Genomic DNA, 14,198 nt, shown 5'->3' with positions numbered 1-14,198 from the left:
GTATAACCACACGAATAATCAACAGGAATGTGCACAGAACGATTATGCTGCATTCAACACCGATGCGAAGACAAGTACGAACAAGAAGAAGACAAAGGACAGAAGACAGGAAGAACCCGTAGTTGACTCAAATCATACTGGATGCAGAAAGGGGAAAATGCAAATTCGAATTGGAACACAGTCGGACTAACGACTAACTCCAGCGCAAACCCACTCACTCAGTTCGTACCAGACGACGCTTTACTCGGGGCTGCAGGAAGTGTCTCTACCTCAGCGTCGTGTAGTACAGACTCCTTCTCGCTCGTGCTCGTGCTCTGGCTCTGTGACAGACCCTCACCAGGACCCAAACTCAAGCCCAACCCTTCATTCGGCGTCAGAGCAACAGAAGAGAACCCATCAGCATCAACGGGTTCCGGTTCCAGCGAGGTCTTTGCTTCCGAGTCCAAATTATCGATCTGAGCCTTCTTCCCATCCTCATACGCCGGAAACCCCTGCGAGAGAGGCGACTTAGGGAACGACTGATCCGCAGAATCAGAAGTAGAAGAAAGCCCCTCGGGACGCTGGAGCTCGCTGCTCTCGCGTCTAAGTAGGATATTACTCCATCTCTTCCTCCTGCTCCCACTACGAGCAAGCCCCGGCTCTGGACTACCGGATCCTTCGCTCTTGAGCTGTATCGAGCGACGACGACCACGGTCCGATTCGTCTGTTTCAGTGACGACGGACAAAGCCGGTGCAGATGGCGAGGTCATACCGGCCGCTGAAGAATCGGTAGCATTCGCGTTCACGGACGGGTTCGGGGATGAACCGCGCTTGTCTTGCCATTCGCGGCGCTTTTCACTAGCCCAGGAGCCCCAGGAGCTGAGGTAGGATCCGGCTTTTTGGCTGGCTGCGGAGACGGAGGCTTGGGCCTGCGTCATGTCGACGGATGGTCTGGGACGGGATGTGAACCAGGAGGCGTCGTTGACGGGGTCTTGGGATGGGGTTGGGGAGGTCGGAGTTTCTTTGTCCAGGGAGGCGCGCTGGGATTGGGTGGCTGCTTTTTCTTCGTTGCGTTTGCGTTGCGCTTCGCGCATTGTCTCGATGTCGGACCAGAAGCTGTTGAAGGCGGCGCTTACTTTCTTTTGGCCGGTTGAGAAATGGCGGTTTAGGGCTTCGCGGCCTTCGCGGACGCGCTCGTCGAGGTGGAGGTCGGCGACTTGTTGGGATAGTCGGCGCTGAATGTCGTCCATTGTTAGGCCGCCGGCGCTTGGGTGGCGGGGCTCGGTTATGGAGAATAGGAGTGCGTCTGAGGTGAGACGCGAGAATAAGGCGTAGTTTGAGGTGGTTTTCCAGTGGGCTAAGAATTCGGTGTTGAAGTCGGATGCGGGATCTCCTTCGATGTTGTAGTTTTGCATCGGGGTTTTACTGCGATTCAATGAGTCTGGCGCATTGCTTGAAGAAAGCTCTTCGTGGTATTTCATGGAAGATAGCAAGGCCAGCAAGTATTCTTCGAACTGCAGTCGGATGAACTCTTCTGAGCCCATAAAGCCGAGAGTTTTGGGCTGCGAAGGGTGTTCCTCGTCCCAGGTGTCGTTGACAATTTGTGTGAGCAGATCGATCCAGCGTCTGTCGGCTGCGGAAAGGGCCAGGGCACTGCGAAGTGAAGGAGAGTTGATGACGATGCTGTCTTCATCAAGGTTGATGAGGATATCACTGTATCGATCCTTTTGTTGGAGGAGTAAGGAATTGGTTGAGCCAACCACATATGATTTCGTTCCATCATCTGCCAGCAAATCCAGCAGCTGGAGAGGTGTATACGGTCCAAACATGCTTCCCTTCCCAAAGATCTGCAGGGGAAGGCCCATGTATGCCAACAGAGAACTTCGATCACTCGTCTTGAGAGAAGTTGCTTTCTCAACAGTCTGGGAATAGCTGTCGAAGGCAGGATCTGCGCAGTCTTGCAGGCTGTTGATAAGGCCAGGTATTAAGGATATAAGTGAGAACTGAATCATGCAGAGGCGCTCGCAGCGCGTCCCGAAGAAGAGCATCTTAGGCTGCAGCAGTAGTGCCTTGAAAAGAACCAGCGTCTGGGACTTGAATTCATGAATCATTTCCCGAAGCGAAAGGCCTTCAAGAATTAGCAAGATATATCTTGAAGCGGGAAATATTCATACCTAAGTTCTGGTCTTTCGGACTATCATCGTTCAGCAGAGCAATGACCAACGCCTCGCGGAATTTCTGTGTTGATGTTAGCATCCAGCCTCTTGCCCAGCTGAGCTAGTAAATACCTTCAGAATATCAATATCAGAGAAGTCACTGTTTCCGAAATAAACAACATTAGCCCCAATTCCCGCTTCATGCCTTTGCCTATCCACATCCCCGAGCCTCGCATCAAGGAAGCAAGTAGTTCAACAGACATTGCACATACCGTTGTGCAAACCAAGCCGAAGTCACTACGGAGAGCTTCTCGCGCAATTGGCCCACTCGCTGCGGCGTATCCGTCACGACCACGACGGCCTTTTGTACCGTTGACCGAGTCACTTCAGGCGGGCGGTTGATGAGCAGACTCGCGTCGAGCTGTCGGGAACAAGCGATGCCGAAGAGAGATGTTTCGGGTGTGGTTGGTGTTTCTTTCCGACGAAGTGTGAAGTACGAGAATTCCTCGGTTGACCTGCAGATTGAGGGATCAGTTAGCCTTTGCGCCAGAGGAAAGCAAGCGGGAGATACAGCAGAGATTCTGCTGTAAAGACGGATTGCCGTACAGGTGGGCACCATCGCTCAATGCCATGAATGGCAGTAGAGACCAGTCATTCTCGACTGCTGGATCGGTTCCTTCGTCGGCTATGCAATGCTCTATCTCGGGACCGCTGTAGATGCATATCTTCAGTCAGCCAGGTTGCTTGGTCTACCGTGCTGTTTGCCTGCTTCGGATATACGAGCACGGATGTTTCGAATGTCTTAGCTCACCGTGCATGGTGGAAATCTATGACCAACACAATCGGGTCATGTTTATGAGTAGCCATCGCGCGGGATCATGCGAGCAAAGGGACTCTGATGCGGCCGGGAAAGAAGTGGTCGGGTATTTGAAAGTGGAGCGATAGAGTCTATGGTTTGCGACAGGTAGAAATGAGGTGCTTCTCCTCCAAAACCTCAACGTGAGTTTCCCATCAGACGAAGATCGTCGCCAACAGGGGAAAATAGCTGATACGGTTATCGCCCACGTTCTGACTGGCTGGGAGGAGGGCGGTGAACGGATAGCCCCGCTGACATCAACAGAAAATGAGTAACTACGGAGTAAGTAGTAACTATGGAGAACAGGTTGATATCTATGAGCTATCAATTCTAAGGGAAGGGACAGTATTGCAGCATTCCAATGAATTAAAGTTATGAGATGGCCATCGCTCAACTAAATCAGATCCCCAGTATGATGTCTCCGAATCACCAACCCATTCTGACGACGCCGGAAGAGCTATAGACAATGATTTTCAGAAAGACGTAAAAGCATAGAACAAGATAGAAAAGGAAAATCGAATAAAGCACAAGTGGAAATGCAATCTTCGTGGAGCCGTTGAAAAAGTAGGGCCAGACCTCAAATCATGAGACTGGAGTTCAATGGCAGAAGAGCGCATCTTATGTGAGGATTCACGTCAAAACATTATGCGAATGCCTGTTCAGGATTGCCTTGCACAGCACCCTGTGTCAAAGCTTCGCCAGCTTCATTGCCTTGCTCAATGTTGTGGAAGTCAAGGATCTCAGAGTACCTATAACTTAGGATTAGCAAGAGGTCCCTGTGGGCGAATAAGACAATCACGTACATCATGATCTTCCAAGTATCCACGGGCAAATCGGCATCATTGAACGACCAATCGAACTTCTCTTGTGCGACAGGCTCGTCGGTCGGGTCGTGGTATGGTGCAAGGTACTCATGCGCTAATGCGTCGGAAGCTTGGATACGCTGCTTGGGGTTGAATACCAACATCCGCTCGAGCAGGTCAACCGCTAAAAACAAAGAAGAAAATATTAGCACATCCTTCTTAAGGAACCATAGTGCACTCCAATTTCACATACCATCGGCATCGGCGTTCTTGAACTTATTTGCAAGTGGCTGGCGCTCGCGCTTGGGAAGAGATTTGACGAATCGGAGGGTCTGGATCATCTCGTATTAGCAAGGCGTCACTTCAGCCCGGAAAGAATGAACACTCACGTTCTCACTGCAGATTGTCTGGATAACATCATCCGGAGGAGTACCCAGCAGCTCGGTGATGATAGAGAACTGGTTGACATGGTCCTTTCCGGGGAACAGCGGCTTTCCTTCCAACATCTCGGCGAAGATACAGCCCGCACTCCAGATATCCACTTCAACGTCATACTTTTGCCAGGTGAGCATGATCTCGGGAGCACGGTAGTATCTTGTTGAGACGTAGCCGGTCATCTGAGGGTCCTGGATGCGGGCAAGGCCGAAGTCGCAGATTTTCAGGTCACAGTTCTCATTAATCAGAATGTTGCTTGGTTTCAAATCACGGTGGACAACGCCGGCGGAGTGGACATATTTCAGGCCACGCTATCAGAAGTCAGATTCCGACCTCCCAGACATTATTCTCATGAAGCTTACCAAGATTTGGTATAAGAAATACTGAATGAATTGCTTTTCAAGAGGTCGCGAAGTAAGAAGTCTGTGAAGATCGGTGCCCAGAAGTTCGGTGACGAAGTAACTGCGGTCATTAGCTGACGTGGTTCGACCCCGCCTTGGTAGATAGAGCGGACATACATGTCTTCCAGAGGCGAAATGAAGATATCACTCAAGCTGATAATCTGGGTAGTGTCAGAGATCGAACATCTTGGTCCATGTGTTTCATTGAGTACGAACGTTCTCGTGACGTAGATGTTTGAGCAGCTTCAACTCCCGATAAGTTCGCTTGGACAGAACGGGGGTGCTGAAGGGCTTCATGATCTTTTTGACGGCGACTGGCTGAGCAGTCAATTGATCCTTTGCAGAGCTATTGCGTTGAATGCCTGGTTAGCAAAGTCTTCATCGTGGGCAGTATCGCCTCGTGCGACATGAGAGTGGGACATACCAAACCAGGCCGAAGGCGCCCATTCCCACCGGCTGCAATTCCGTGTACCTAGAAACCATATTAGCAAACGAGATCTTGTTCCAATTTTGGAGCGCCTGCTAATAGCGCTGGAGGAAATGTAGAAGGGGCGGGGCATTGCGAACCGGCTGGTGATCTCAAAGGTCGTGCCAAAAATCTGGGCACGCACGAATTCCGCCATGATGAAGGAATTACAGCGAGTAGAAAGAAAGAGGGTTGGGTAAAAGAGAGGGAAGTAAGAAGTTGAGATGGGGAGGGTTAACGTTAAGGAATAGCAGAAAGGGGTCGCAAAGAAAGTGAAGTGTGTTGGCAGCAGGTGTGGGGAAGGGACTGGGTGAAAAGCGCAGAAAACAAGGCCGATGACGTTGCGACAGTCCGGTTTTATGTGGATGACTCAGCTGGGGCTTGAAGGAAGGTTTTTCTTGTTTGACTTCTGGGGAGATGGATCTCGCTCGATTCTAACAATAGTTCTCTTCTAAACATATCTACGGAGAAGATCTCCTTTCTTTTCTTCTCTTTTACTATTCCTACGCCCTTCTCAGTGCCATTCTTCTGTCGTTCCCAACCGTATGTGGACTGGGCGTACTTCCTTGGCAGGCTACCTTTCGCTCCACAACCACGCGGCCCAGACCCCGGTCTATCTCACTGGAAGTTCCCCTTTGGACAGGCATTGTTCTTCAGCATTGAGAGGGTAACAAGTCTACCCATGGATGATATCCATATAATTCTCAGAACGATCATTCGATAAATATTGAGATCACTGGACGTTCTGGTGAATCTGTCCCTAGTCCCGTTCAAGAACTAGCTGAAGATCTGGAATTCTTCTCAAGTTGGCCGAAGCCTTGGCAGGCCGCAGGTCAGATTCAAAGTAACTATCCCCTCACTGATCTCCCCAAAGCAGACAAGATGATCATTCATACAAGGCATGATTGTTCGTTCATTGGACTTCTCTATGGTGCTCTGATAGGTCCGGTGGAATGTCCCGGACTATTGCTCCCTACTCGTTGTTGGCCTACGGAGTAGACTAGCCCCCTAGGAGCACGTCGAGGATATCAGACGCACAATAATAGGCTACTTCGATCCCTTATGACGTGGTAACAGGCATATTATACTGCCCAACATATCACTGTTTCCAGTGGAACCTGCGACCGCGTTGAATACATAGAATCATAGATATCAGTTTCGACGCGTCCGAGTCTTATCGCGATTTGATGCGGATCTGGCGGCTGAGACATGTGAAACAAGACCTGCCACGCTCCCACGGACACAAAGACCATTGAAGAGTCAGTGACTAGATAGGACGTCTAACGTACTCTCAGTGTTTTATCTTCTTTGGTCCCGTCCAGTATTGGATAAGTGAGAACCTAGTGTAGACGATACACGGGGATATATATATGCCGACTCTTCCGGCGCTTGGCAATAAAATCGACACTTCCGCATGCTTCCAAGATTAGGTTGGATGAGAACACCTATAGATCTCAATGAGCCCCTCTTTCAAGCTTGATTCTTGCCCAGTCCCGGGCTCCAGGCACCACAGGGCTGAATTGACTTCCCTGTTATGATAGACTGTCAGAGATACGCACGGAGTACACACCGAAGACCCAACTTTACTGTGTAGGACCCCGCCATGCCTAAGGCACAGAACGCTCTCCACTTTTCAGCTCCATTTCAGCTCCAGTGTGGATTGGAGAGTATGAAACGGAGTAATTGCGTACAAGACTACTAACTAAGAGGACCAGAGTTGAAAATTATGCAGGAAAGGTATGTCGGAAAAGGGAAACACCATTGGGGACTTGTTCCTAAGATACAAAACCTAAGATATGTCCTAGACGAGTTGGAAAGCATCAGCTATGGTGTCCCGTCACCCCGTGGCATTAGAACGAGGCTCTGCTCTCTGTTGACTTCCAAAGAAACGTCATTCTCTTTGTAGACTTTATGATTCTCGTGCTATTACTAAAAACCAACGGAATTCGATACGAGATCATACTAGATCGTACTCTCTGCTAAATCTGACAGCAGAACGTGCCCGATTTGCCCCAGTGGCTTTACCTAGTAAACACTGCAATCCAGCTATCTGATGAATGATGGAAAAAAGAGATATGTACCAAGTCATAGAACCATACAAATGAACTCAATTGGATATAGAAATCAATAACGAGCGCTATAAAGAGAAGGAGAGAAAGGAAGAAACCGGGGCTGAAAGGGTTTAAGAGTTTATTACACGTAAGCGGAGCCCATACACGTTTCTTACCCTTTTTCCCTCCAGTCTGGCATCTCCACTCCCCCAGCATGACGATGGTCGCACTGACCTGACACACACTTAATCCCTCTCACTCACTCACTTTCTGTGGCTCTTTTATATACCTACATACTATATTACTTCGACTACCCTTATTATTACCTCGATATCCTCACTTCCTGAGTCATCTCACCCGGTTCTCCGCATTTACCCTCTCCCGACCCGCCCCCATCTACCGCTAAACCCCGAAACCCAACGCATTCTCCTTCCGAACTCGCCTGTCGCAATTCTTCCAACCCCAACCTTTGGTTCAGAGCTTACAATACTCTCTAATTAAACCGGACCTCGGTTCCTCCCCTCGATCTCACTCGGCGCCCCATACTTTACACTCTGGTCGCGCTGATTCTTCCTTGCCCCCGTGCGTGGCGCTGGGCGGAAGTCTTCCCAATACAGCGAAGGCTGCGGCCATTTCGACTGGCAAATTCGTGATTGCGCAGTGTTAATGAGTTTACTCCCTGCTGGTCTGGGCCAGTAACAATTCTATAATGGGTTCCTGTTTCAGCTCGGAGTCCGCGGGGGACCAGGACCAGAAGAAGCGAAGCCAAGTGATCGACCGCAAGCTAGAAGAGGATTCCCGGCGACTACGAAGAGAATGCAAGATTCTGCTGTTGGGTATGCATTCGGGTGTCCGCTAGTGGAAGAACTGGCCTAGGAGTGCGTAGGCTAATTTTACGCAGGATCCGGAGAAAGTGGCAAGTCAACGATCGTGAAACAGATGAAGATTATCCACCAAAATGGCTACACCGCGGAAGAACTTGCGCTCTATCGATTGACCATTTACAAGAACCTCCTGGATTGCGCCAAAGCCCTCATCGGAGCTTATCACTATCTCCAACTCGAACCGTCCAGCCAAAAAGTGCAGGACTATATCACTTTCCTCGAGGAGTACAATGTTGACCCGGATCCCAACACCGCGCTCGACTCCAAGATTGGTGATGCGATCACGTATCTCTGGAACGACCCTTGTACATCAACGGTCCTGGAACATCAGAATGAATTCTATCTGATGGACTCGGCGCCATAGTAGGTCCACCCTTCGGTTCCCCCTTTTCTGGAGGTCGAGTTCTTACCCAATGCCCAGTTTCTTCGATGAGGCAAAGCGAATAACGTCCCCCAACTACGTCCCGGATGTGTCAGATGTGCTTAGGGCAAGAACGAAGACCACCGGTATCTATGAGACCCGATTCACAATGGGCCAGTTGAGCATACAGTACGTGGAGCACAGGACCCGACACCAACAATTGGGATCATTCTAACTAAAATTAGCATGTTTGATGTGGGCGGCCAGCGCAGTGAGCGAAAGAAGTGGATCCATTGCTTCGAAAATGTGACATCCATCATCTTTTGCGTAGCGCTCAGCGAATATGATCAAGTACTACTGGAAGAAAGCAATCAGGTATGTCTCGAGATATCAAATAGATGATGCTGGAGCTGACGAACCTTGCAGAACCGAATGATGGAAAGTTTAGTTCTCTTCGACTCAGTGGTCAACTCCCGGTGGTTCATGCGAACAAGTATCATCCTCTTCTTGAACAAAGTAGATTTGTTCCGCTTGAAGCTGCCCCGCTCACCGTTGAGCAACTACTTCCCCGATTACTCAGGCGGCAATGACGTGCACCGTGCCGCTAAGTACCTCCTATGGCGGTTCAATCAAGTGAATCGAGCTCACTTGAACCTATACCCACAGTGAGTCCACCCCTAACAGTGTCAGTTTCTGCGGATCGTGATTTCTGATTGTTTTCTCCCACCTTTAGTCTCACCCAAGCGACTGATACTTCGAATATCCGCCTCGTCTTTGCAGCAGTCAAAGAGACTATTCTGCAAAATGCCTTGAAAGACTCAGGCATTCTATAGCGGCTTGAAATATACCCCGAAGATCTAGTCGCACAAGCGACCTCGTGTGCACAACTTCCCTCTCAATCCGACCTCATTATCCACACCGTCCCTTTTCTCGACGTCGCCCCCCGGTGTTCTTTGATCCCCCTCCTCAGAAGACTGCCCGAACAGTTCTCCTATACTCATACCCTTTTCAGACTTTATTCCTTGCTTTTGACCAGCTGCGGGCGTTGATGGTGCCTTTATAGCTTCCTCGGCTGATTTCGCCGGCGACGGGTTCGAACAGGGACATCCCTATCTGTCAACCAAGGTGGAAATTTCGCTTTGCTAAACATGGATATATGTTCCATTAAGGGTGTCAGTAGCATGTCAGCCAGTCATCTATGCTACTGTTCCTGTTCCATGTGCCTTTCTTCTCTCCCGATTAAGCCCCGGAATTCGCGTAACGACCAATCCCGAAATCACTACCGGGCAGGAATCCCACCATCGGGATTGAATACTCGCCGGGCTCTCTTCGTGTACTCGATATCTCATTCCCATCACCCACTGAGTTACCCGTTTCTCCGCCTTCGCTACCAATCATATCTTCCCTTGGTCCGCTTCTCTGCTTTCCAGCCTCTTTCATGCATACAATGGCAAATTTTCCATATTCAATGCGCCATGTTCTGCGCTTTTATATTCTATGTGTTTCTTTTACTCTTTTCCTCCTGCTATAACTACCGCTATTATTTACCTACTACCTCGAGTGCTTACACGCCTCATGTTTTTCTCTTTCAACACCGTTTCTCATGCATGCTTTCTCCTTAATTTGTGGTTCTTTCAGCGTTTAATTTCATATCCCCGAGGATCTCTTCTATCGTGCTACACACACCGAATCCAGCATGGCCTGTGGTAGATCGCGATGCCCCGGTCAGGTGGGACGGAGTTGAGATTCAGTGCGTCCCGGGCTATTTCTTTATGCATATCTTGTTCGCTACTCGCTTTGCGAGCCTCGATATATCAGTTCCTCTCTTCGAGTCTGCTTTTTGTCTCTGATATCTGCAGTAAACATCCAGTGTAGATGGTAGCTCATTCAAGTGGGTCTTATCCTCAGAAGCTCAGGCCCCAGGAGAGAAGACCTACCTGACCTAGCAGGTGCTACTCCACCCTTCCAGCCACCCACATCATAACAACTGGAATGCCCCGCCCTTCCTTTCCGTGGCCGATGGAGCCCGAAAAGCCCGGGCTAGAACATCCGAAAGCCTTCACCGCTGTTAACCACCTGCTATCTGGGGACATAGTCGACTGACACCTGCCTCCCTGGCGCAGGGTACGAGCTCACACTCTGTGATGTGGCAGTAGGTGGCGTTTGCGGGGTATCTAGTAGTATCTACAAGACTACATCAGGCGGGGTTTGGAGGTTGAGGGCCCGGCATAGTAGATAGACAATGGGCTAGACGAACCTGCCTTTGGGGGAGACCAGGAAGGGAGCTGGGCTTTCATATTCATATTAGTAGTATCAGATTGTCTGTTCTAGTCTACAACGTCAACAGGAGAATCTGCGCCAAAAGTGGATCAGATATTGTATAGCCAATGATCAACACAGATCTAATATCCACACAGCCCCGCCCGGATCTAGCCGTCCATTAGTGTTAGGGAAAGTTCATGTGAAACCTTTTACAATAAATTCAAAGTAAATTATAACTACCATACAGCTTAATATGCAGGCATAGAAGCATGCGAAAGATGACTTTGATTATTAGGGCTGCGAGAAACTCGACATACAAAGCGCAGTGAGCGGAAATCACCAGCCCAAGTGGGCAAGGCAGACAGACAGGTATCCACAAGCACAGGTAGTGTCATGCACTATTCAATTTTAGACAAGAATGCCGTTATTTCGCGAGCGAGGAGTTCAGTGTGACTCTCCACAACAAAATGGCCTGCATCAATCATCTTGATCTCAGCATTTGGCAAGTCCCTCTTGTACGCCTCTGCGCCGGGAGGGATAAAGAAGACATCGTTCTTGCCCCAAATTCCCAAAAGCGGAACCTGAGATTCTCGGAAGTATCGCTGATAGTCGGCATATTGAGGAATATTGGTTCGGTAGTCCATGAAGAGATCCAATTGAATCTCTTTATTTCCAGGGCGCTGCAAAAGCGCATAGTCAAGATAATATGACTCTGGAGCAACCCTGTCCGCATATGGGTTCCCATTCACATACTGGAACTTGATAGCTTCAAACGACAACATTGCCTTCTCGACTATCAGTCTGTTTTCTGGCTTGTTGTTGCTTGCCCACAGGTCTTGAATTGGAGCCCAGATGTCACCGAAGCCCTCCACGTAGGCATTCCCGTTCTGTGTGACGATGGCTTGAACGGCATCTGGACGTTGGAGGGCAATCTTCAGACCTGTCGGCGCACCGTAATCAAAGATGTACATGCTGAATTTGGTGATGCGGAGCTCATCCAGAAATTCGGCGACTGCAGCTGCCAGGTTGTCGAATGTGTACTTGTAGGTCGATGGTGCCTCGGTGAAGCCAAAGCCTGGCAGATCAGGGGCAAGTACACGATACTTGGCTGCTAGAAGGGGCATCAGGTTTCGGAATTGATGTGACGAGGACGGAAACCCGTGCAGTAGGAGAATGACTGGTGCTCCTGCTGTTGGTGTCTGCTCGCGGTAGAACATGTTAACTCCAGAGGGGAGAGGGACTGTCTTGGTCTGCGCGAGTGTCATGGTGCCGATGTGTATATGTGTATATGCGATGAAATTGGAATTGAATGGCTGTTCCAGCTGAGAATACATGGGAGGCACGATCCTTAAGTACTGTTCTTAGGCAAGTTACCAGAAGGATCTCTCGCTCTTGATGTAACGACACCTGCAGTCATGATTGATCGTTTAACTCTGTTACAAAGTTCGTCTTGTCTAGATTGTCTAGATGCAAATGAACCAAACTATACAAACACCAAACCCCGGGACCCCGAAGAATGTGGCGTCTCCGTAAACTCTAATCCCCAGCGTTTCTGTCTACGAAAGGTAGATCTCTTAGCCGCATTTCGCACCTGGCCCAATCAGTACGCATGATGCTTTGACACGTGGCGTCAACTAAGACTAACTCTACCACTGTAAGTTTGCACCGGAGACGACGGAATGGTTTGCATACGTTTGCACCTGTTTGCACCTACCTAAAGCAGCTCGATCAGCTTTAATCCCCAGCGTCACCGTCTCAGATGACGAGGCTACACTTTGAAGCTAGATAATGAATCAAACAATCGATTTATAAGCCGCATTCCATGGGCATCCATCCTTTTGACAAAGTGGCATCAGTACCGGATAGGACGGAATCGTTTGCGCTTAAATACGAGGTGAATTGTCAAGGGCCAACCTCATCAGTCTTTCTATCCAATCCGTTTTGTTCGATCGAATTGAAGCCGCGAGAGCCCGGAGACATTTACGATGAAAGCAATCGTTATCGAAAAGTTTGGAGGGCCCGAGTCCCTCGTCATCAAGGACATGCCAACCCCGGAGCCCAAACATGGAGAGGTGGTGATTCGGATCAAAGCATTTGGCCTCAACCACGCTGAGATGCACATGCGCAAAGGAGAATGGGCCGAATGGGTACCTATCAGCGGAATCGAGTGTGTCGGCATTGTCGATGCATGCCCGGGAGGCGAGTTTGAACAGGGCACGCCAGTTGCTAGTCTCATGGGTGGTTTGGGGCGCACCATCAGCGGCAGTTATGCCCAATTTACTCGAGCGAAAGTGTCAAATGTCGTCCCACTCGGTCCAGCTTCAGCCAGTCTGCGATGGGACCAGCTAGCGGCCCTCCCCGAATCATATGCGACAGCGTGGACTTGTCTGTTCCGAAATCTTGAGATTCAAGCAGGCCAACGACTCCTGATTCGAGGTGGAACGTCGGCTTTTGGAAGAGCGGCCATCAATCTGGCCGTACAAGCAGGGGTGCACGTGACTACTACGACGCGTAGTACGCACCGTGTTGCACAGCTCGAGCGCCTTGGGGTTAAAGATGTACTCATTGAAGGGCCGGCCCTTTCTGAGCGTGCTCCGCAGAGATTTGATGCTATCCTAGACCTTGTCGGGAACAGCACTATCCTTGACTCGCTCAACATGGTGTACAGGGGAGGCCGAGTATGTCTGGCTGGCTGGCTGGGTGGACTTGCGCCTATCTCCGACTTCAACCCGCTTCTGCAAATGGCGAGCGGCGTGCATCTTAGTTTCTTTGGCAGTTTTGTCTTTGGAACGCCCGAATTCCCTTTGACCGACGTCCCTCTGCAAGACATTGTCACAATGGTTGCCCAAAAACAGTTTGACGCAGAACCTTGGAAAGTCTTCGATTTTGAAGAGATTCAAGAGGCGCATCGCATAATGGAAAACAATGAGGCGCAAGGCAAGATGGTGGTTACTGTTGGGTGAGACTATGCTTTTGATTGCGTGTAATTAAAAGAACTGTTCCTGTCAGGCTGTCTGCTATTTGTCTAAATATCGTAGTTCAAACGCTGCTGCATCATCTCAAATTCTCAATTTGATTAGGTATCAGTCATCTGTGCGAGGTCTCTTGATTCCTTCATCCAAAAAGTAGATATCAATAGTAAGTTAAGGTAGGGTTTATAACTCATTCTGGCTGCACTCTGGCAGACCGAAGGTCCTCTTTCAATAAGCCACGAGTGCCATTCATGAAATCAAGGCGGACTTGATAGTTGAAATGATTGTGATTCATATCGTGTTATCGGTTAAAAAGGTTGTTTATTGCAGGAGCCCTTGGCGGAATTACGAGGGGGCTGCGAGCATCACCTGACTGAGTATCCGTGAACAGGACCCTGAGGCTTGAGTGTCTGAACGCGGCCTATGCATCGTATGATGTATATTGTACGGGGTACATAGTACATAATGTTATGAAGAATGCAGTACGCTAAGACTGTAATCATTAACGAGAATATCGAAGGTGGAGAGGAAGAGCCCGGAAGAAGAAAAGGACGGAGAGGTGAGGATCATAT

At 49.5% G+C, this 14,198-nt stretch overlaps 5 protein-coding genes across 5 annotated transcripts; 2 read left to right on the top strand and 3 right to left on the bottom strand.

Annotated features, from left to right (window-relative positions):
• Positions 1–218: 218 nt before the first annotated feature.
• On the bottom strand, positions 219–3,002 carry N7515_004704 (uncharacterized protein; the record flags this gene model as incomplete). Its single annotated transcript, XM_056665448.1, has 6 exons — positions 219–2,107; positions 2,154–2,217; positions 2,268–2,295; positions 2,408–2,650; positions 2,742–2,846; positions 2,947–3,002. The coding sequence occupies 6 exons, from the start codon at positions 3,000–3,002 to the stop codon at positions 219–221; spliced, it is 2,385 nt and encodes a 794-aa protein (XP_056522398.1).
• Positions 3,003–3,634: 632 nt separating this feature from the next.
• On the bottom strand, positions 3,635–5,253 carry sakA (mitogen-activated protein kinase HOG1; the record flags this gene model as incomplete). Its single annotated transcript, XM_056665447.1, has 9 exons — positions 3,635–3,740; positions 3,795–3,978; positions 4,048–4,126; positions 4,184–4,540; positions 4,592–4,691; positions 4,748–4,791; positions 4,847–4,976; positions 5,055–5,102; positions 5,198–5,253. 9 exons carry the CDS (start codon positions 5,251–5,253, stop codon positions 3,635–3,637), a joined length of 1,104 nt encoding a protein of 367 aa, XP_056522397.1.
• Positions 5,254–7,856: 2,603 nt separating this feature from the next.
• On the top strand, positions 7,857–9,225 carry gpaB (guanine nucleotide-binding protein subunit alpha gpaB; the record flags this gene model as incomplete). Its single annotated transcript, XM_056665446.1, has 6 exons — positions 7,857–7,983; positions 8,049–8,394; positions 8,453–8,581; positions 8,638–8,767; positions 8,819–9,057; positions 9,126–9,225. The coding sequence occupies 6 exons, from the start codon at positions 7,857–7,859 to the stop codon at positions 9,223–9,225; spliced, it is 1,071 nt and encodes a 356-aa protein (XP_056522396.1).
• A 1,827-nt stretch (positions 9,226–11,052) lies between these two features.
• Positions 11,053–11,919, bottom strand: N7515_004701 (alpha/beta fold hydrolase; the record flags this gene model as incomplete). Its single annotated transcript, XM_056665445.1, has 1 exon — positions 11,053–11,919. The coding sequence occupies one exon, from the start codon at positions 11,917–11,919 to the stop codon at positions 11,053–11,055; it is 867 nt and encodes a 288-aa protein (XP_056522395.1).
• A 720-nt stretch (positions 11,920–12,639) lies between these two features.
• Positions 12,640–13,617, top strand: N7515_004700 (zinc-binding alcohol dehydrogenase family protein; the record flags this gene model as incomplete). The annotated part of the gene is made up of 1 exon (XM_056665444.1): positions 12,640–13,617. One exon carries the CDS (start codon positions 12,640–12,642, stop codon positions 13,615–13,617), a length of 978 nt encoding a protein of 325 aa, XP_056522394.1.
• Between the last annotated feature and the right edge of the window lie 581 nt (positions 13,618–14,198).

The sequence above is a fragment of the Penicillium bovifimosum genome, assembly GCF_028826915.1.
Source record: "Penicillium bovifimosum strain IBT 22155 chromosome Unknown utg000004l_segment0_segment0, whole genome shotgun sequence".
NCBI lineage: Eukaryota > Fungi > Ascomycota > Eurotiomycetes > Eurotiales > Aspergillaceae > Penicillium > Penicillium bovifimosum.
The sequence above is the reverse complement of the archived record's forward strand: the minus strand, read 5'-3'. Positions and strand labels throughout refer to the sequence as shown.